This window comes from Solanum tuberosum, unplaced genomic scaffold (assembly GCF_000226075.1).
Source record: "Solanum tuberosum cultivar DM 1-3 516 R44 unplaced genomic scaffold, SolTub_3.0 scf00018, whole genome shotgun sequence".
In the NCBI taxonomy this organism is placed as follows: Eukaryota; Viridiplantae; Streptophyta; class Magnoliopsida; order Solanales; family Solanaceae; genus Solanum; species Solanum tuberosum.
In genome coordinates, this window is record NW_006238944.1 from 1,870,692 (window position 1) to 1,893,053 (window position 22,362).

The window sequence follows — 22,362 nt, forward strand, 5'->3', positions numbered from 1 at the left end:
ATTAAAAATATATTCCTCCATCTCAGCACCCAAAGCGTAATCTCTTAGGTGGTTGCATTCCCACTATTATGGATGACTAGTATACGTACCCGTGCGTTGCGCAGATGTTTAAAATATAAAAAAAATTAAATTTAGAAATAACAAAAACAAATAATTATTGAGTAACAAAAGTGCATATATAATAAAAAATAACGTTTTAATTTTATATATATAAGTAATGCTAACAAAATTTTACACTAATTTATGTGCTATAAGTGTATGTTCTTCAAAGACAATAAATGTTATTCTAACAATTTCTCTTTCTTCTAGTATAATGAAGATGAATATATAGCATATCTGGTGTGTTCAATTGATATTTGTGTTAATTAATTAAATTTACAAATTCATAGATCAATCTAAAATCTAGTATTAAAAATTTTGTATCTACTTTTAGCTAAAATCTAAATATAATTTACAAAGCATGTTGCAACCTTTTTAGCACTCATCTCTCGTTCAATCCTACAAAATAAGATAATTTTCATTTAATCTAATACAATTTAATAAAATAAAAATATACAAAATACTAAATTTGAGTGATTAATTAAATAAAGATATTATGAACAAAATAATATATACTACATAAAAATAAATATCAAATTAATATTATACCAAATAAAAATAAATTATTTTTTCAATGCAAAGAAAAAATTGAAAGATGAAAAAATGGATCATCGTCCACTTCTTTGATTTACCAAGTCTCTTCTTTTATTTTAGGAATTTTTAGATTTGTTTCGCCTCTCTAAATATGTTGTAGATTTTATTCTTTAATAAATACATATAACTTAACAATGTCTGATAATTTAAGAATTTAGTATTAAAAACTTCTAAGCTAATTTTATATAAATAATTAATATATTATTTTTAATATTAATTAGATAAATTTTACAAGTTATAAGCACCACCAACATCAACATGCTATTCAATTCTAATTCAAAATTTTGAAAACAATATTATCTTAGATCTAAATACATGTGGAGAGATTTTGTAAGATATAAATGAAAATTTAGAAATGATAAGAATAAAGTTGATAAAAATAAAAACAAAAACAAGAAAATAGCACTTTCAAAGTCATCATCCATTTTATGAAAATCTTCTCAATATGTTAGGTTGCTAAAGAAATAATAACTACACTACAAATTGAGATCAATATATTTTAATTTCAAAATTATTTTTCTAAATATAAAATTTAAAAAATCATTTGATGTTAAGATTAATAAAAATAGTTGCAAATTATCTTATCACTGAAAAAGAATTTTGTCAAGATTAATAAGGATAGTTACAAATCATCTTATCTTTATATAACAAAAAAAAGAAAGTTAAAATTATTATTTTTATTGATAAGTTTAAAAGATTTAAAAATCGACAAATTAATTAATAAATATAGTTTACATGAAGTGGGAGAGAAATGGGAGAGTAGATTACGTGCATTTAGTTGATTTGTAATTTCTTGGTTTTTTTAATTAATAAATTATTATTTTTAAAAAGTCTGCAAATTATTAATAACTAGGTAATTTACCCGCGCTTTGCGCGGGCATAAATAATCTTTCTAAGCTTTTGAACAACCTTTCCAATAACCGACTATTATAAGAAAAAAAAAGTAAATTTTAGTAGGTTTTAAGAACATTTCAACAGAAATTATATGATTTGACATTATCACATATCTCAAGAATTGTAAATGTATATGAATGATTAAAAATATCTTGATATCTAATCATTTTTATCTTTTACATAATTTATCATAATATATGTTTGATGATATAATTGTCTTGTTAAAATTGAGTGATGTTTTTATGTAGCGATTAAACATCATTTTTTCTATTTTTTTGTACATGAAAAATATAGAATCTGATAATTTTATGGTTAGAATAACTCCTTGTGAAAAAAATATGTAAACGTTTTCGATAATCAATAATTGTTATAAATAAGTTAAGATCGTTAAAAATGTACAACACAGCAACATAAATAATTTTTTTAAAGACAATCTGCTTGTCTGAGGTCAAACGTTCACCACATTTCGTGATTGTTACTTTGTTACTCTAACAAAATTTATAGAAGGAGAAAAATAAATGTGAAAAAATAACAAAATAATATTGTTGACCCTTTTAAAAATTCATTTTTCATTAAACTGTTGCTCTGAAGGCCCTTCTAGATGCTTCATCAATGCTTCATCAATATGTATGTATAATTGTTGCATTATGAAAGTACAAGTAGATCAAAATGTTGGATTCTAGATTCATGTTAAAGAAATATTCTAGAACATTAAAAAATTAAAAATGAGTCTAACCTAGATTACTCAAATGCTCAGCAATGACTTGGGACATAAAGGACAACAAATCTACGTTTATAGACATATCTTTTGTAGCTTAATATATTACTTTTATTTAGAGCAGGTTTTGTTTCATATTCTTCAAATTAAGCTTGCCAAAACTAGTCATAACTCACACCAAAAATATTTAGAAGAGCTGAATGAGAAGGAAAAAAAGATAAACATTAAAAGGACGAAAGTTTTTTCCAAGTGAGATCATATACATACCAAACGAAAAATAATCAAATATAATTTTAAGGAGACAACAAAACAACGAGAAAAAAACATACATCAAAGGGAGTAAACTATGAGATATCCAATGATGATAACAAATCATTCATACCAGAAAAGTTCTCAGGTTTTGAAATAACATACCTCAAAAAATTGACTAACACTTCAATCAACTTTCATTCCTTAAAGTACTCATAATACCACTGATAAAATTTAGTAAAAATAGATAACAACAACATAAAAACAAAAAATATGGGCATGCAAAGTTATTAACTCTAAGAGGATTTTCTAAAGAACACAAAATCTCATCCTTGTATGTGAAGAAATGACGTTGTTGATGAAGAAATTAGAGATTTGTAAGGGCTTTTTGTTTGTACCTTCAATAATTCCAGTAGAGAAAACTTGTTTGAATACTCAATTAACATTTGTTATTTAATCTGTACTAACAACTACTTGTAACAATAATTTTGCAGAAACATAAACAACAAAATTTAAAGCATGTACTCAAAAATAACAATTAATAATATAAGTATAAATTAATGACTGTAAAAAACATACCAGGATCTATAACAATAGAATGAAACAGAATGGAAAAAATCGAGCCCACTGAATGCATTGTGTCCCCTTAAGGAAATTATTCCCTCTAGTACCCGAGATTTAAAGGAATAGATCCTCTTAGGATATAATGATTCCATCCACCAGTGTATTGATACAAAAACAATGGTGTCAGTGGGTCATTCAACAGGAGCAAAACACACAATTATTTAATTGTCCAGAAGAAGAAGCTCAAAATTTTCATTATTTTAAAATGAGAGGAAATTCCTCTATTTATAGACAACAAAAAGTAGTGTGAACAAATGCTTATTGTGTCTTATCAGAAAGGTCACAACTCTTTGGAAAAGTTACAACCCTTCGGAAAGGTCACAACCTTTCATAAAAGTCACAACTTTTCATAAAAGTCGCAACTCTCCATAAAAGTCGCAACTTTTCATAAAAGTCACAACTTTTCATGAAAGGAGAAGGCTAGTTTTGTAAATAAAATAAATTAAAAGGAAATCCTGGTTTGTGGTGGCGCCACGTGGACGGGCCTAGGGTTCTCTTTTATATATATACTCGTAAAATTACCCGCGCTTCGCGCAGGAATTCAATATCATGGAGTTTATAAAATAATATTTAAAGCCTATCCATCATTACAACTAAAACACTATATTATCTTACATACAAGATTACGTAGTAACAAACATTAATAATGAAAATGAAAATTGTAACATTTTATCATTTATTCTTAATAACATAAGAATAAATTAATAACTGTAAAAAAACATACCAAGAGCTGTAACATAAGCAATGGTGTCAGTGAGTCACTCAACTGGAGCAAAGTACACGAATATTTAATTTAATTGTGAAGAAGAAGAAGAGGAGGAGGAGGTTCAAAATTTTTGTTGTTTTAAAATGAGTGAAAATCGCTCTATTTATATACAACAAAGGGTAGTGTGAACAAATGTTTATTGTGCCTTATCAGAAAGGTTACAGCTATTTGGAAAAGTTGCAACCTTTCAGAAAGTCACAACCTTTCATAAAAGTCGTAACGTTTCATAAAAGTCGCAACTTTTCATTAAAGTCACAACTTTTCATATAAGTCACAACTTTTCATAAAAGTCGCAACTCTTCATTAAAGTCGCAACTTTTCATAAAAATCACAAATTTTCATTAAAAGGGGAAGGCTAGTTTTGGAAATAAATAAATTTAAAAGGGAATCCTGACTTGTGGTGGTGCCACGTAGGCGGGCCTAGGGTTCTCTTTTATATAAATATATATGATATATAACTGTTAGTTTTTGTTTGTGGCGGTTTTATGTGACAGATTTTTACATAATTATTTATCAAATTATAATTATAATTTTCTTGGAGATATTATTTTTTTTAAATACTAAAAATTTGAGAATTATTTTAATGATGACATGTGACACTATTTTGTAAAATACAGATTTATTATATTTTCAATTTATTCTTTTTAAGAAATGATAATTCAAAAACATTTCTGTTGATGACATATTTTTTTTATTTACAAAATACTGATTTGAAACATTTCTTTTGTCTTTCCTATTGTATAAGTAGAAGATTAATATATATAGTTGAGTTTTAATAGATTAGGGTAGTTAGGTAAGTGGGTAAGGAATTTTAGGGATGATTTAGGTTAGTTTTTTTTTTTTTTTTTTTTTTTTTTTTTTTTTTTTTTTAATCTTTAACTTATTTTAAAAAAAATATTTTACCTACATATTTTTAACTATTCATTTATTACAGTTTTCCTTTTCTTCTTTTTTCGTAATTTTTTTGATTACTTATTTATTTTTATCATGACATTTTTTAATTCATTATCTAATCAAATAGTTAATTTTGTTGTTTATAAGTTTTTTTTTATCAATTTGTACGTTGTTATTAAACTATCAAGTGTCTTGATATTAGATTGCCACTTAGAAGGGGATAACCATTTAATTTTAAAAAAAATCATCATTACTAATTATAATAATATTTTTGTTTAATATTATGTGCATAGCTTTTGAATATTATCAACCGAAAAAATGATTTTCGCACATTATTGTTACATTATATAATTATTATAATAACTACACCACAAATTGAGATCAAAATATTTTAATTTCAAAATTATTAACCATATAAAAAAAATTAAGTATACATTTATTTGATGTTAAGATTAATAAGAATAGTTGCAAATTATCTTATCCCTATAAAGAATGTTGTTGAGATTAATAAGGATAGTTATAAAAAAAGGGAATTTAATTAGGATTACGCGTGTTTGTAATTTCTTAGTATTTTTGTAATTAATAAAAAAATTTTATAAAATCTGCAAATTATTAATAATATATAGCTATCAATTTTTGGTTTTGGCAATTTTATGTGACAGTTTTGATATAATTATTTATCAAATTAAAATTATATTATTTTGGAGATAATTTTTTGAATAAATATCCAAACTGAAAATTCGCATGTATTTTATTTTCCTTTGTGATACTGTAATTAGCTTTTCATTTTTATTGTGTCATTTATAACTTAAAATACCAGACTGAAATTTGTGAATTGAGTTCGTATTTAGTGTAAACAATATTTTTTTAATTATTATTTTGTACATCTTCTAGAAATATTTTTAAGAAATAATTAAATTAGCACTTATTATCTTAATATCCAGTAATCTACATTTTATATAGATTATTAATTAATAATAATAATATTATTTATTGTTATGATGTTGATTGTCCAATCATCATCTACCTTATTAACTTCCTCAACTCTTTCACCCATGTTGTTTGAAACCTCCTTCACTTGATCCTTTTCCATTGTCAATTCTCTCTCTTCATTGTTCACCTGTAGTAAAATTCCCACCTTCTCGATAATATAGAATGTATCATCTCTTGCTTCAGTTGTATTTCTTATGACACTACTGTCCGTAAATGATGAAACTTCCAATAGGATATTGTAGAATGTCACTTGTAAAATAATTGTTAATAAACTTATTTTCTTCGAGAATGTTTTCAAAAAATTTGATCAACCGAACATTTAAAAATTGAAAATATATTCCTCCATCTCAACACCCAAAGAGTAATCTCTTAGGTGAACGCATTCCCACTATTACGGATGATTAGCAATATAATTGGGCTGATCATTATTTTCAAATTGAAAGCACAGAAAGAGTGGCAAATGCTACTGATGGTGTTAGCATCCGTTAGCTTCAAGCCTTCAACTAATGACTGGACTATGCACACAAATATTTCATTCTATTATAGGTAAAATATGACCTCAATAGAGAGATAATTCTTGCAAGATACTAACTTCAGCATTTTTACTACTATCAATCAACTGATTAAAAAGGGAAATCCCAACAATACCAACCATACAAATGATTAAGATACATAAATTAACGCAACATGTATAGTTATGACTTGATATAATTTTGAGGAAAATGAGATCACATTCCTTTTTGAGGAAACGGGAATTTGAACTTTCAAGTCAATTTAAAGTGCTCAGGATGAAAAAGATAAATGCTGAGATATGACCTCATTTGAGCAAGTCTCTAAGCTGCCATTCATGAACAAAAAGTCTGGTATTTCTTCATAAATTACCATCAGGAAACAGTTTTCCTGAAGTTGGTATCTGCACTCTAATGACATACACTCCTCCAGCAAATAGATGATATAACAGTAAAGTTTCATCCCAGAATCGACTCAGTGAAAGGAACCATTTCCACTATTGTTAATTTACTTCCCCTTTGTCTCTATAATGGTATCAAAGTGGCATGTTTTGTAGAACAAAGGTTATCACTTATCACTATAAGGAAAAATGAGTACTATCTCAATGTAAATAAAAACAGTAATTTCCTATATGTGGAGAAAATTTACAAAATTTATACATGAATGTGAGCTCCCTGCCTTTCTCAAAGGCTATTCAATCTCAATAATACACAACTACAAAAGATATGGGAAGCACAATCTACCCGGAGTCAAAAATTTGGCAGATATCAAACTCATCCTTATTTGCCTAGGCATCTTTATGTATGTTGGTTACTATAAATATTAAATCTCAAGCAGAACTTCCGCTTCTAACATGTCTCACCGACCTTGAGGATAGCTACTTTGAAGGCAAAAAAGTGTTTTACAATCATAAGCTTGTCAGCCACTTGAGGCATCATTATCGCTATCTCCACTCTCATCACTGCAACATGAAAACAGTTAGAATATGATGGGCCAGTTGAAGGCACAGCTGCCCAAATACAAGAAAATAAAATTGATGCTAAAAGTGCACAATATAAAGCAGCTTAGAAGATAAAAGATAGACTAAATCCCCCCAGGGATTTGGTTCAGTTGGAAGTGCTGCGAATGATGTGTTGGTAAGGTGGTTCAAATGATGCTGTGGACTAAAAGCTTAACAATCAGGTGGAAAAGCGTACAGCAGCAGGACCATTACCACCGGTTTTGAACCGTGCACAGATCAGCAACACCATTTAACTTAATGAATGGAATTGGACTGATCTTCACGACATCTACTATTTCTCTCTCCACAGTCTACCAGATGCAATGTAGAATGATTTTCATCTGGTGAACTGTGTGCAGAAAGAGAAATAGTAGATGTCTTGTTGAGGTGCTTTTTCTGGGATTTGACGGGACTTTTCCAGTGTTGCTATACAATCTTTTTCCACACTTCCCCTTAAATCAATCCGGGGAGACCAAAAGTCCCACTCTTGGCTTAAGGATCATAATTACCCGGGAGTATATTTAAGGGACTAATTTAAACCTACCCCCAAAACATAAGGACTGTTATATTGATTTGCATGCAACTGAGTGAAGAATTGCATAATTAATTTCACAAATGGTACTAATTTAATGGCAGATGTATCTTCCATAGTGATTTAAAGTAGTTTAGTGATCTTTGGTAATTCAATCTCATGCAAGAGACCAGAGTAAGTAGTAACAACAGAAGTGACAGTAAAATGGATAAAGAAGAAGCTGAAGAAAATCTGTGATAGAATGTTGTACTAGTGAATGGTATGACATTAAACCATAAATCAACAAACAAATTTGTCAGAGGCAAACAATATGCAAATAGTAAGCAACAGATCTGGAGTAATTAAAAACTTTTCACCTGTGTTCAGGGAGCTTTGCTATTCGTCTAGCATCCAATCCTGTAATAAACTTCTGTGCAGCTTGAACATTTTCTGTACCTGCCAACAACAAGAAAGGATCATTTAGGCGCTTGCCATACCAAAACCAGAGGACTGTAATATTGAAGAGGATTAGCAAGCACTAGAAGCAGCTTTCTAAGCATTACAACAAAATCGGCAAATGCATAAGTAAAAAACACAAAGGTACCAGAAGCAGCTTAATAAGGACAGCAAACACATACGGCCAAGTACAGGATTGAAGAGATTTATACTAGAATCAGAATGTTAAGATGCAACAGGACAGAAAATACAAAGGTAATACCTTTTGCCAATTGAAAGGCATGCAGGGCACATCTCTCTGCAGCAAGTCTCACAGGTGTATTTCCATCCTTCAAACAGTCAGCCAGAACAGGGCCAAATTTTGAAACATGGATGGCAATGGCACCAGGATTGGCCTGTATGACAGAAAACGCCAACGTTAATTCAAAAAAAATATCGAGCCTACTGACGTGTACATCTGATCTTATGATGTATGTAGGTTATTTTGTATATTTCAGAAGCACGAACTTTTGAAACTGCCTTCAATGCAGATAATGCCCGTCTTCTGACTTCACTTGAATCATCCTGCATAGCCAACACTATGGATCCCAGCGTTTCCACATGTGAAGTAGCATTTGTAGGATCACTCTGAATTTGTTGACATAAAAGCAATCCCAAAGCTCTTGTTGATGTTTCACGAACAGGAAACTAACAAATAAAGAAGCAATCACAAATAAAAATCATCAGATTTACTTCTACTCTTTCTGAAAAATTACACTGGCAACACAGTTCCAGTTTCATTGCTTGCATCTGCAATTTACTCTCCAGAATAAAACCTTTTAAAATGTTAAGATAATATAATAAGAAAATGAAAATCTGAATCCTCTCATGGATGTTTGATGTACAGAAAATTGATAAAATAGAGATGTATCTCAATCAGAAAGAGATGCTTCAGATATTGGATGTTTGACGTACAGAAAATTGAAAAAATAGAAAAGTATCTCAATCAGAAAGAAATGCTTCAGATATAAAAAGGAAGATCTTTAAGAGTTTCTGTTGGACTATAACACTGATTTATTGATTTATTTAATGGAAAGAAGAAGAGCACCAAACCATTGATTTTCAGTTCAAACACATTCCCTTCAGTGAAGGCAATACAAAGTGGAATTATTTTTGCTACCAGGGATTGGATCAAGCAACATTATTAAGTTTCTATGGCAATTGGAATAAAGCAATTTTTTCACAAAACAAATTCAAGTTGTAAAGCAAAATGATAAATGTCAGGCGTACCTTTTCATCATTTAAGGTGATTTTGAGGCACTTTACGATCAATGGGAATGACGAAGAAGCACAAATTATATCAGGATTGTGCTTAAGCATTGAACAAATAGTAAGTACTGCTCCATGCCTTGAGCACCAGTTAGATGATGAAGCTGATTTTGACAGCCCATCAAGTAATTCAACAACTTGTCCATCTTCCAGGTACTGTAGAATCATAAAAAGCAGGATAAATCACAAGAATCTCAATAACACAGTTTTAGGTCCATGAGACTGCCTGAGAATCAAATCAATCTAATAAAGAATTTGGTTAATTTTTTGAGATAAGGGTAACTAATAAAGAATTTGGTTAATGATTTCATTGTCTATCAGTTTGTCGTATATAATTAGCTGTACATCCAGATTCTGTTTCAAGAAAGACTATAAAACATTAAGTGAGCAAGGTTTCCCTCAGCAGCAATCTAGAATCATGTTTTCCCTCATTTATTTGTTTTTTTGATAAGGTATTTTTCCCTCACTTGTTATTCTTTTCCTATTCTGATAAGAGACATAAATTATACTACTATTGGTCTGTGCAAAAGAAGACAAACAGATCTACTAGAACTTAGCTTATTTAAGCTGATGTTATGAAAGAAGCCCATTAATTCAGCACAATTCCAATATACAAACACAACTTTATCTGAAACATTTTCTGCTAGTCTACCTATACAGATACATCAGTCTCAGCTTAATAAAGCATCATTTGAAACAAATCCCCCTAGACTTCAATAGTTAAATTTACAAAGTAAAATGCCCCTAAACTTTCATCACATAGCTCAGATAATCTCAGGCTTAATTCTCTTGAAAAGTGAAGAATGAAAATGGTTTTGATTGCTCTTCCTACAACTTTTTGAGAAGGCAACATATGATTTTGTTACTAAAAGCAACAAGACAGTCCTGGTATTAAAAAGCAACCCTACTCAGATAAAAGGAGCTGATAAAATCCACCATCTCAACAATATTATTTTATATCATAAAGTTTACACCTATCACATGCACATACATGGTCAATGAGTCTTCAAACAGCCAATCGGAAATGGCTTGGTACTGAAAGCTTAGTTGTTACTTTAGAAAGTTCAGACCAACTGTAAAAAAGAACTATTAATGCAACATATCAGTAAAATATTTGTTTAGTATATTAATAGGTCACTAGTGATAAGCCTCTAATAGATCAAAGGCCTTGAATCTCCACAACGATCCGCGAGTAAAAGGATAAGGGGAAAAAGCATTGTATGTCAAGATCCCATGCATATACAAAATTCAAAAAAGACTACCATGTAAAAAAAACCTCCATATGCAGATTACCCAACAATTGGAAATAGTAGTTATAAATATTACTACTTAATAAAAGCTAACAGGATTGCAAGATAACTTGCCTATCTAGTTTTCAAGCTTTAAAAGAAAAGGAAATTTGAGAAAGAGAATTAGATCACCAATGGTGAAATCCTGGAATGAAAGCATTGTGAAGATGAGAAAGAGGATAAAGCAATATGTATTTGAGAGGGAAAGCAATATCTCCAACCAAAGTGTCTCCGTGAAAAGAAGACATTCTTACTAAAAACCAACAGATATGAAAGAAGGGGTACACCTGTGAGATGCAAACCAAGTACTCCCTCCACCCCTATATGTATGGCACCATTTGACTTGGCACAAAGTTTAAGAAAAAAAAGAAAGACTTTTGAAATTTGTAGTCTAAACTACTCGACCATTTGTGTGGATATAAAGCTTTCCATTAAGGGTAAAAGGCAAACTTTTAAGTTAAATTGTTTCTATTTCCAAAATGGTGACATTCTTTTTGGGACGCACTAAAAAGTTAAGTGTGTCATATAAATTGGGATAGAAGGAGTACTTGAAAATGTGATATGCGCACCAGTTTAGCATCTCAACCATTCTCAACAGACCTAGCTTTTATGATAAGTTAGACATAGTAGAACACAGCAAAAGAGCACTAACAAAAGAGCTCAACACCAGAAACACACAACTCAACTAGTAAAATTTGGCCCTTTTTGACTTCATAAGAATTTTCCGACAAGAAATCCTTTTGATCCCAAATCACCCATACCCAAACCTCTAAAATTAGGAAAACATGAAATAAGATCCGCCTATTTAAACATGAGCTGCAGTCTTATTAGTGATCACTCAAAGTACATTATGAACAAAGACATGAAGTAGACTGAATCAATCAATGACTCTGTCTTTACTAGTTTGGGAATGGCAACACAAACCCCTCTATTCTGCACAACTCAATCCTATTTCATTCCAATACTAAATAATTTGTCTTTAGGCTAAACTAGAGGTCTCTAGAGCACACATGTGTCTACTTGCGACTCAAAATTACATCTAGCATATTATGTACTAATGACATGATTTATGTTAGTTTTCGAGCATTTAGCATGCATATCTCATATTATTCAATCAAATTTGTGTAGGTAGAAACACTTCTGGTGAAGGGTATATTGTCATATCTGACGTCAAATGGAGAAAAGTAGTGAGGATTGAAGCAAGAAATATTGGAAAATAGAGTTGGGACCAACAATTCCTATTGCATACAAACCAGACCTAATAAGCCACAAAAGCTATTCAGTTGTGACCTCCACTATTTGGTGTACCCTATATGGATCCTCTGCCTCCATTATGTTCTATTCTTAGAAGACATCAGCATTTATTATGAATGATCGGACTGATTTTGAGGCAACTTTTCTCCACTTGAGTAAGGTCTAACTAATCACCTTTTACACCTTCAATCATCAAAGTGTCGTGCCTATGGAACAAGCATTTTGGAGGTCCGTGTGGGACACATTGGCAAACCACCTCAAGCAACTTTCTGTTAGTAAGCTTTTCTCATTCAAATTGTTTACCCTAATGTTGTGCTACATGCATCTTTGTTGGATATGATCATTTCTTGTCCAATCTTGTATGACCAATGAAAAAGAATTCTGAAATAAAGTAAATACTAGAGAAACACTTGTGAAAGGGTGATGCACACGAATGAGAAAAGACCCTTCCCAGTTATGGTTCCTCTTTCATTTCATCCGAATTACAGGGTAGAAATGCAATAGTTTAAGGATTATTATCCTCTAAAGGAACACAGGAATGAGGAAACTGCAAGAGGCCAATTCTAAATGAAGCATCCGGCAATAGAGTAAATAAAAAAAAAGTGACAATTTTCATGATCTACAACCGGCTCTATTTTGAGCAAAAATCCCCATCGAATAAATTACCAAATAACTTTTACCAAGCACCTCAGTAATAAGTAAAAACCTGCTAAATACAGGAAACAAAATCGGATATAAAGGAAAATAAATATTTCCTGGGTAGAATGATCCTAACCTGTGAAACAATTCCCAGTATACTTGCAGCAGAATTTCTTATCTGGTCATCATCATTGTGTATTAAATCCTTCAGTAGGGTGTAGACACGTGTTCTAGAGGCAATGCTGACACTTCCACCAGCATGCTTAATCACACCTTTCAAAGCAGTTAGAGTAGCCTCACGAATTCCAGTATCTGATGTCTGTTGACCAAAAACTTAATGGAATAAACACTGCTTCTTAGAAAGAGATAAAGTGTGACAGTAGAGAAGAAGAATAAAGTAAAACTATGACCTGCACACCAGATAACAGATCACCAACTAAAGGATCAACCCTGGTACTGAGAGCACTAAGCTTCCCAAGCGCAAGAGCAGCGCTTGATCGTATTGTCCTATAATAGTATTTACATAAGCCCAAGGAATAAAAATAACAAAACACTGAAGCTATCGCTTCAAGAAGCAACAGATGGCATGGGAAGGATGAGAAAACAGGGCAGAGCGGCATTATGTTTACAACACATCATTTCCCCATCTACCAGCCAAACAAGGTAAGCCCTAGAGAACCAACCTTGTGTTATCCTGTAGGCACTTGACAAATGTTGTTTGAAGTTGGGGAAGAAAGGGCTTTAGGGCAATTCCTCCCCTTCGAATTATGATGCTCAGAGTCGACAGAATTGCACTCTTTACTTGCCAAGGAAATCTATCACCTATAATACGAATCAAGGGCCTGCAATTGAAAGCATATTGTAAAGAAGTTAAGCATATGCTGAGTAACTTTAGAGAGAATGAGACTATAAAATCTAGAAAAGACAAAATATAATCATCCTAATATCTGCCTATATGAACTTCTTTATGCTGGTGCAAAATTTGTGTTAGTACACCGTGGTGCATACCCTGTGATAGGAATCACAAACTCCTTGAGTGTTTTCTCGCCTGTCACTTCAATTAACTCCCCAAGACCTAAAGCTGCTTGCTCCCTTAGTTCGGCGGATCCACTTATGAGACCCTGTAGGTTAAAAAGAAAATCACACTGAATAGAGAAAGTCCAGGGAGCAATGCAATAAACAAAAGTACCACAAAAGACCATTAGGAGGTTACTACAATTTTTTACCACTATAATTACCAGTATTTTATTTTATTTTGGAACTGGTAAAGATTGTATTCCTCAACATTAAGGATATGTTGGCAACCTTCAACAAGGAAGCAAGAAAGCAAAATAAAGAAGAGATTATTTACAGTGAGCCTAACAAATCTACACCAGTATTAAGCAACAGAGCAGAATTAAACAGAGGCCTTGCATCAATTACGATGTAAGTTTAGTGCCTAGACTTCAGTTTTGATGCCTCACGCCAGTCTGCTGGGATAATTTTTCAATTTCACCATTAAGACAAAACGTATAAATAAATAACAAGAAACCGCTAGGGAAGATTGGTTTTGGAGAAGGAACTAAGAGAAAAGAGTATTGAAGGAACAAAGGTCGGGTTACTCTCCAATTTAGTCATTCTCTCTTCTTCTTATCTTGGTATCATCATGTTCAACACCAGTGGTTTGGACGGGGAAAGGCGACAAGGATGATTCAATAAGTGCCAGTGACACTTTTGGTGGTCCAAAGATCTTCCATTTCATATTTCAGCTGGACTACCCCTTCACATAATGCCTGTTCACTATATGCAAATTTCCAGAGCCACTTCATCAATGGGCATTGGTTCTAGGTTTTAAAATTCCTTACCCCAGACCCCCTACTTGTTTACTCCCAATCAGTGCATCCGACTTCACCAAGTGAAATTTCTTGGTTTCACTATTCCTGCCCAGAGGAAATTTCTTCTTAGAGCATCAAGTCTCTCAATGACCCCATCAAGGATGGGGAAAAGGGACATCATATAAGTAGGTATGGAATCCAAGACACTATTGATAGAGTGTTAATCTTTTCCCCAAAGAGAGAGGTATAGACTCTTCCAGTTCACCAATCTTTTCTCACATTTCTCTACCACCCCATTTCAAATATCTATAGACCTGCTCTTGGCTCACAGAGGCATACCTAGATAGATAGTTGGTAGCTCCCCAATTCTTCCACTAAGAGTCCTAGCCAATGAAGTTAAATTAGGGACCTCGTAACTGGATACAAGAAGCTCTTGTTCCAGTTGATGTGTAGCCCTGATATTGCTTCAAAAAGGAAAAAAATCACCCTGAGAATCATGAGTTGTTCTCTGTTAGCCTCACAAAAGATTAGTGTGTCATCAGCATACTACAGATGGGTAATCTCCAAAGATCCTACCCTGTTTCATACTCTGAATCCCTTCGACCAGCTATTTTCCAGAGTAGTTTTCATTTTTCAACATATCATTTAGACCCTCCATAGCAATGATGAAAAGGAAAGGAGATGAGGGGTCTCCTTGTCTTAAACCTCTCTGTGAAGAGAAAAATCTTGTAGAGGAACCATTGACAAGGACTGAGAACTTCACTGTGCTTATACAGCACTTCATCCATCTTAACCATCTGGCACCAAAACCTCTTTTAAAGAGGGTCTCCAACAAAAACATCCAATTAAGATGGTCATAAGCTTTTTGTATATCTAACTTGCAGAGGATGCCAGGTGCATTGCTTCTGACTCTAGAGTCCACTAATTCATTTGCCATAAGGATGGCATCCATTATCTGCCTTCCTTTGATAAAGGCCAACTGTTGAGTGTCCACCAGTTTGTGCATAAACTTTATGAGCCTCTCAGTTAGAACTTTGAAGATGATCTTAGGCTGATGGGTAGCTCACATCTTTTTAGGAGTCAAAGCCACATAGAAAGAGTTGAAACTTTTCTCAAAAACACACCTTTCATGGAAGTTTTTAACTGCAGTAATCACCTTCCCCCTATTACCTCCCCCCACAATTCTCTTGCTTTCTTAGTATATCTGAATCTGACGTACTATTTATTCAATTTTGTTCGTTAAAACTTTTTTTTGATAATAGTAACTGGTATTCACACCAAAAAGCCCATCAAGCAAAAGCTGATGGGGTGGGATTTACAACCCCAAAGGGCTTCATCGAGATTAAAAGACTAGATAAGAGGCTTTACAATTGTCCTTTGAAATCAACTAAACTATCTATTTCCCCCACTATATCATGTTTACACCAAAAATACAAAAGACTTATACTCTTCATCTTGATCTTCTGGAAACAGCTTGCTTTTCCTTCAAAACATCTTTCATTTCTCTCTTTCCATAAAGTCCACCAAACACATGCTGGGATACTTCTCCACCAATCTTCTTGTGATCCCCTTCTTCCAACTCCTTCCCAGCTTTTCAACATATCAAAGGAGGTCCTGGGCATTACCCAACTTATCCCAAGTAAACAGAAGAACATGTTCCACAGATTTACAGCTGTTTTGCAATGAATGAACAAGTGACTATTTATCTCTGCCTCTTGCTCACACATAAAACACCTAGAGCAAATCTGAATACCTCTTCTCTGTAGTACTTCGTGTGTTAAACAGGCTCTCCTGACCACCAGCCAGCTGAAACATGAGATTTTGTGTGGTATTTTAACCTTCCAAATCAGTTTCCAAGGCCATTTTGCTGTCATTGTCTGGCTGAAGTTCAAACTCCAATAACATGATTTCACGGTAAAAGACCCCTTGCTATGTAGTTTCCAAATTGGCAAATCAGAACCTACACTTACTCCTGGGAAAGCATTTAGAGTCTGCAGCAAATCAGCTACTCTATTTATTTCCCAATCATTCATGGCCCTCCTAAAAATCAAGTTCCACCCTTGAGGGCTCCATACTTGTGCCACCTTATCCATCTGTTGCAAGCTCAAGATGTATAGATCTGGAAAGGTATTCCTCAGAACCTCTTCCCCAATCCACAATTCATTCCAGAAACTTGTCTTCTCCCCATCCCTAATTCTGTACTTCAGGTTGTTAATGAAAGAGGGCCACAGTCTTCTAATTGTTTTCCACACGGAGCATCCAAAAGTACCAGTCACCTCCTTAGTGGTCCAACTATTCTGGAGCCCATATTTTTGTGAAATGAATCTCCTCCATAGTGCCACATCTTCACAACAGAATCTCCATAACCATTTCTTCAGTAGACTTTCATTCTGTGCACCTAGCTTCTTTATGCCCAGCCCACCCTGTTTTTTGTTAAGGATCACCTTATCCCATTTTACTAGATTGTACCCCTTCTTCTCCTTGTTGCCCTGCCATAGGAAAGCTCTTCTAGCCTTGTTGATTTTCTTCTCTATGTTACCTGGTAGAGGGAATAGACTCATCATATAGGTAGGTTGGCTGTCCATGACTGATTTTATAAGAGTCAGCCTGCCACCCAAAGATAGGTACTGGCTTTTCCATCTTGCTAATTTCCTCTCACTTCTTTCCAGAACCTCACACCACACTTCTAGCTCTTTATTTTTTGCTCCAAGAGGCATTCCTAGGTATTTAGTAGGAAGGGAGGCCACTTGGCATCCTAGATTCTCAGCTAGGGTCTGCATATTAGGGACTTGGTTCACTGGATAGAGGCAGCTTTTGTGCCAGTTGACATGAAGTCCCGAAATGCCCTCAAAGATTGTTAGGATAGCTCTCAGGTGCCTTATTTGTGTAACTTCTGCATCACAAAATACAAGGGAGTCATCTGCATACAGTAGATGAGATACCTCCATAGCATTGTTCATATTTATGTTAGCACAAAAACCTCTAATCCATCCATTCTCCCTTGCTTTCCTAATCATGGAGTTTAGGCCTTCCATAGCTAGAATGAACAGAAAAGGTGACATGGGGTCGCCTTGTCGCAGACCTCTCTGTGATTGAAAGAAACCCTCTGGATTACCATTAATTATAAGTGAAAATTTCACAGTGGATATGCAGAATTTAATCCAGTTGACCCATTTGTCGCCAAACCCCATATCTCTCAATACTTTGAGGAGAAAAGCCCAATTCACATGGTCGTAGGCCTTCTCAATGTCGAGCTTGCAAAGCACTCCTGGTTTGTTTTGTTTCACCCTCGAGTCCACCAACTCATTTGCCAGAAGGGTCGCATCCATTATTTGTCTGCCCTTTAAGAAAGCCATCTGATGTTCGTCCACTAGAGTTCCCATAACTGTCTTCAATCTCTCAGTGATAAGCTTGGCTATGATTTTGTAGACTCCACCAATTAGACTTATTGGTCTGAAGTCTTTTAGCTCTTATGCTCCATGCTTCTTGGGAATAAGTGCTACAAAGGTAGCATTGAAAGACTTCTCAAAAAACTCGTTCTGGTGAAAATTATGTATTGTTTGCATCAGGTCCTCTTTCAAGGTCGGCCAACATTCCTTGTAGAAGCGCATTGTAAAGCCATCTGGGCCGGGGGCTTTGTCACCATCACACTGTTTGATGATACCCAGTACCTCAGCTTCAGTAAATGGCCTTTGCAGCCACTCTTGATCTTCCTGGGAGATTCTGGGGCAATTTGCAATCGCGAAAGCTGGCCTCCAACCTTCTGGTTCAGTGTATAAGTTCTTATAGAACTCAATTATGCTAATTTTGATTTGTTCTGGATCTTTGATTTCCTCCCCTCTGACTAACAGTTTGTCAATAGCATTGTATCTCTTGTGTGCTGTTGCCATTCTCTGAAAAAAATTTGTGTTGTTGTCGCCTTGTTTTAGCCATAAAACTCTGGATTTTTGTCTCCACCTAGCTTCCTCATTTTCTGCCAGCTTTTCCAGTTCTACTAGGACAGTTGCCCTTACCATCATTTCGTCTTCATTTAGGTTCCTGGTATCTTGAGCCAGATCAATATCAGCCAATTCAGCTAATAGGTTGTTCTTCTTGGTTCCTAGTTCACCACAGACTCGCTTGCTCCATTCCTTGATTTTTGGCTTGAGCATCTTTAGCTTCTTGCTAAGTATATAATCAGGGCATCCCATCACTTCAAATTCATCCCACCATTCCTGTACTTGTTCTCGGAAACCCTCTATCTCAAGCCACCAATTCTCGAACTTGAAGTAGGGTTTCTGTTTTCCCCAGTCACCACATTGTAGCAAAATAGGACAGTGATCAGACGTCACTCTAGGCATGACCATCTGTTTAATGTTCTTGAAAAACTCCTCCCATTCTACTGAATAAAGAAATCTGTCTAATCTAGCGGCACTGTGACGATTTGGCCCTCTGAACCATGTGAAGTTTCCCCCGCATAGATGAGGGTCATGTAGCTCCATTTCATCTATCCACTTGGAGAAGTCGGTCATTACATTAGTGATTCTGCTACAGCCTCTCCTTTCTGCCATAGTTCTGACTGTGTTAAAATCGCCACACGTCACCCAAGGTCCTTCACATAATTCTTTAACCGCTGCTACTTCTTCCCAGCACTCTAGCTTCTCACTTCTGATGTGAGGAGCATATACACCAGTGAGAAACCAATTAAAAGAATTATGCACTGCTTTGAATTTATAGGTGATTGAAAACTGCCCTGTCTCCACTACGCTACCTTTCCACACCCTGCGATCCCACATAATCAAGATCCCCCCCTTGCTTCCATCAGCTTCCAAATACCCACAACGCATCCACCTGCTGGGCCATAGATGTTTGGCAAAGCTATCCACATCTTTATTCACCTTTGTTTCCTGGAAGCAGTAAACATCTGCTTTCCACTTGAGCATAGCACTTTTAACAAGATTTCTTGTAGAAATATTGTTAATCCCCCTTACATTCCAAGATAGTAATTTTACCTTCATTTGAAAGTCAAACTCAAGACTCTCCCTTTTGTTCTGGATCCCTCCACTTCTTTGTTCAGACAGGACTGCAGATTTTTGAGCTCGTTTTTTCCAATTCCCCTATTTCTGGGCGTAGCATTTGAACTATCAGAATTCTTGTTTTCCAGTGCTGCCTTTCTCTCATCTAATCTCATCAGTAGGGCATGTGTTTCTTCCCTAAATCCTTCGAAAGCAACCCCATATGCGGCACTCAGTTCCATGATATGGGCATTGATCCATTGTGATGCCTCACCCTCTTGATCTTGCCGAATCTCGGGCATATTGGTAGACACTGGTTCGACATCATGAATCTGTTGTATCTGCATACTGTGTCCAGCTTTGAAATTTTCCGGCGGCTTTGAGCCTTCCCCGACCTCTTGTAATTGCTTTCCCAGATTTTTATCTAATCTGTTTTGGGCCATTACCCCCTGTTGAATGTCGTATGCCTCTCTCTGTTTGGAAATTGGTGTCTGTTCAACCAAGTTTACCACTGACGACGATTCCCAGGAACTAAAAGCTTCGAGGAATTGCGTAGCCAGGGTCTTAAGATTAGTCAGGCCCTCCTTTGCCCTTTCATTAAAAGTCACGTGACCCTCACATGCTTTCTCCTTTGTCTGAGGGATTATGAACGGCCCACCTTTACAATTGAGGCCCAAGTTAATTGTTGGGTCATGACCTACAAGTCGGTCTTGGCCCATTAATTTAAACTTGGAACCCTCCTCACGTGTCTCTGTATTTGCACGTGGTTGTCCAGCTGCGGCTGACATATCACTGTCCAAAGTACGATGCAACTCACGATCCTTTGGTACAAATATTTTGGACCGTTAGGTAATATCCACTTTCGAAGGGATTTTTTGGCTCTGTTCTTCTCCGGCGAACACCCTTGCAGGACTTTCAGTCCAGATTTGCATCGTGAATTGGAGGTTTCCATCGTCTATCGTGACCTCTTTAGGTACTTTGGTGCCATCACCTTCGACCTTGATTCTCGCCCATTTTAGGTGATTTCGTAGTTGTGTTTCCTCCTCTGTTTCGACCCATCCTCCGCAGAAATCACTGATGGCTTTGAACACCCCGTGGGACCAAAACTGAAGGGGCATACCAACGATTTTGATCCATGTTGTTCTAGCTCTCTCTGTCTCCAATGATGTACATATCGTCGGATTCCACCATTGGAAAAGCACTGGAGAGTTCCTCCAACTCCAATTACCTTCAACTACTTGTTCTGCTGTGATCATGGAGGAGAACTCAAATAAGAAGTAGTCGTTTCCCATCTCGTAGATATTCAAGCCATAAGTCTGCTTCCAAAGGTCATTTGTCCACCTTCTGATATCTGCAAGGGTTGGGGCTTCGCCTTTACTGTATACAAATTTTCCCACTAAACTCTTCTTTAAAACTTCACTGTATGAGTTTGCATTATCATTAATGCAGATTCTATCTCCCCTCTTGAGTATTCCCTCTTCCCTAGAACCAATATTCCCCTTGTTTGCCCATTTAATGCTCTTTAGAATTTCTGCATACGGTATGTTCTTATCCACCAACCTATGTACTCCTCGGTTCCCCACGTGTTTATGGCTGCTGATAAATCTCTCAATCTTTTCTGCAATTCCTGACCATCCTGAGTTGATAGTCATTTCAGGGATGATAATAACTGCCCTTCTTCTGCCTTTGATGTTTATCAAGCTAATGTACCTTCCATACTTGTTGTAATTTCTGGCACAATAAATCTCTGAGAAAGCATCCTTTTTCTTCCATCTTCGCACCGTATTCCCCTTTGTTTTTGAGGCCTCCCGTAGAGTCTGACAGATCCATTCCAATGCTTTGGCGTTGAAGGTTGTTCTTGTGACGAAGTTCCTGCTTCTTTCTGTCCAGTCATACCAATCACCTGCTGTTCCGGGTGTTCGTGTGACATCGTAGGATTTAAATCCGACTGCGAAGTATATAGTGTCTTCCATCGAGGGTTAGTTCTAGAAAAGTTTTAGGAGGGAAAAAGAGAAGGAAAGGAGAGGGTAGCTTCCGGTGATCAGAAGGATCACCGGAGAAGAAAGAAGGAAATATCAATCTAGACAATCATCTCGATATTAGTGCCTGAGAGAAAAGGTATTTTTTGTCATTTATTTCTTAATATTAAGGCTGAAATTTCACAGAGAGAAACTCTAAATGCAAGGGAAATAACCAGGAATGGACTTGTTCGTTAAAACTTCTAATTGATGGCTACCTATTGTTTGATTGGGTAATCAAGAAACTTGAAAAACAACTTTGAATTTAAACCTCAGACTCAAACCCTGTAATCATTATCTATTAAGGTACGAATATACTTGCAAACCATAAACATTCATGGTAGAGTTCGTTCATAAAGCATCTTACCTTTTTTTTTTACAATCATAAAGCATCTTACTTACTTACTTTAACAACCAACAGAATATAGGCTATTGGATAGTTAAGATGTATTCATTTGGAATAAGAAATTTATTTTGCAAAAATTTTAAACTCCAAAATAACAACCAATGCTATTAAAAGTAAGTAGGAGTACATTAAAGATCCAAATATTCAATACCCTGTAATCATATTTATCTAATAAGGTACGAATATACTTGCAAAACATAAACATTTCATAGTAGAGTTAGTTCTTGAAGCATCTTACTTACTTACTTTAACGTCCACCAAAATATACGCTATTAGATAGATAAGATGGATTCATTTGGAATAAGAAATTTAGTTTGCAAAAATTGTAAACT

At 34.7% G+C, this 22,362-nt stretch overlaps 1 protein-coding gene across 1 annotated transcript in view; it reads right to left on the reverse strand.

Moving 5' to 3' along the window:
• Nucleotides 1–6,946: 6,946 nt before the first annotated feature.
• Nucleotides 6,947–22,362, reverse strand: part of LOC102579365 (translational activator GCN1) — a 48,242-nt gene continuing 32,826 nt past the window's right edge. The window contains exons 51-59 of the mRNA XM_006340412.2: nt 13,807–13,919; nt 13,482–13,640; nt 13,209–13,305; nt 12,935–13,117; nt 9,578–9,772; nt 8,816–8,995; nt 8,571–8,703; nt 8,230–8,308; nt 6,947–7,302 (exon numbers count right to left, since the gene is read on the reverse strand). Coding sequence (XP_006340474.1) covers nt 7,260–7,302; nt 8,230–8,308; nt 8,571–8,703; nt 8,816–8,995; nt 9,578–9,772; nt 12,935–13,117; nt 13,209–13,305; nt 13,482–13,640; nt 13,807–13,919 — 1,182 coding nt within the window. The 3' untranslated portion in view covers nt 6,947–7,259. The remainder of the gene's footprint in view (nt 7,303–8,229; nt 8,309–8,570; nt 8,704–8,815; nt 8,996–9,577; nt 9,773–12,934; nt 13,118–13,208; nt 13,306–13,481; nt 13,641–13,806; nt 13,920–22,362) is intronic.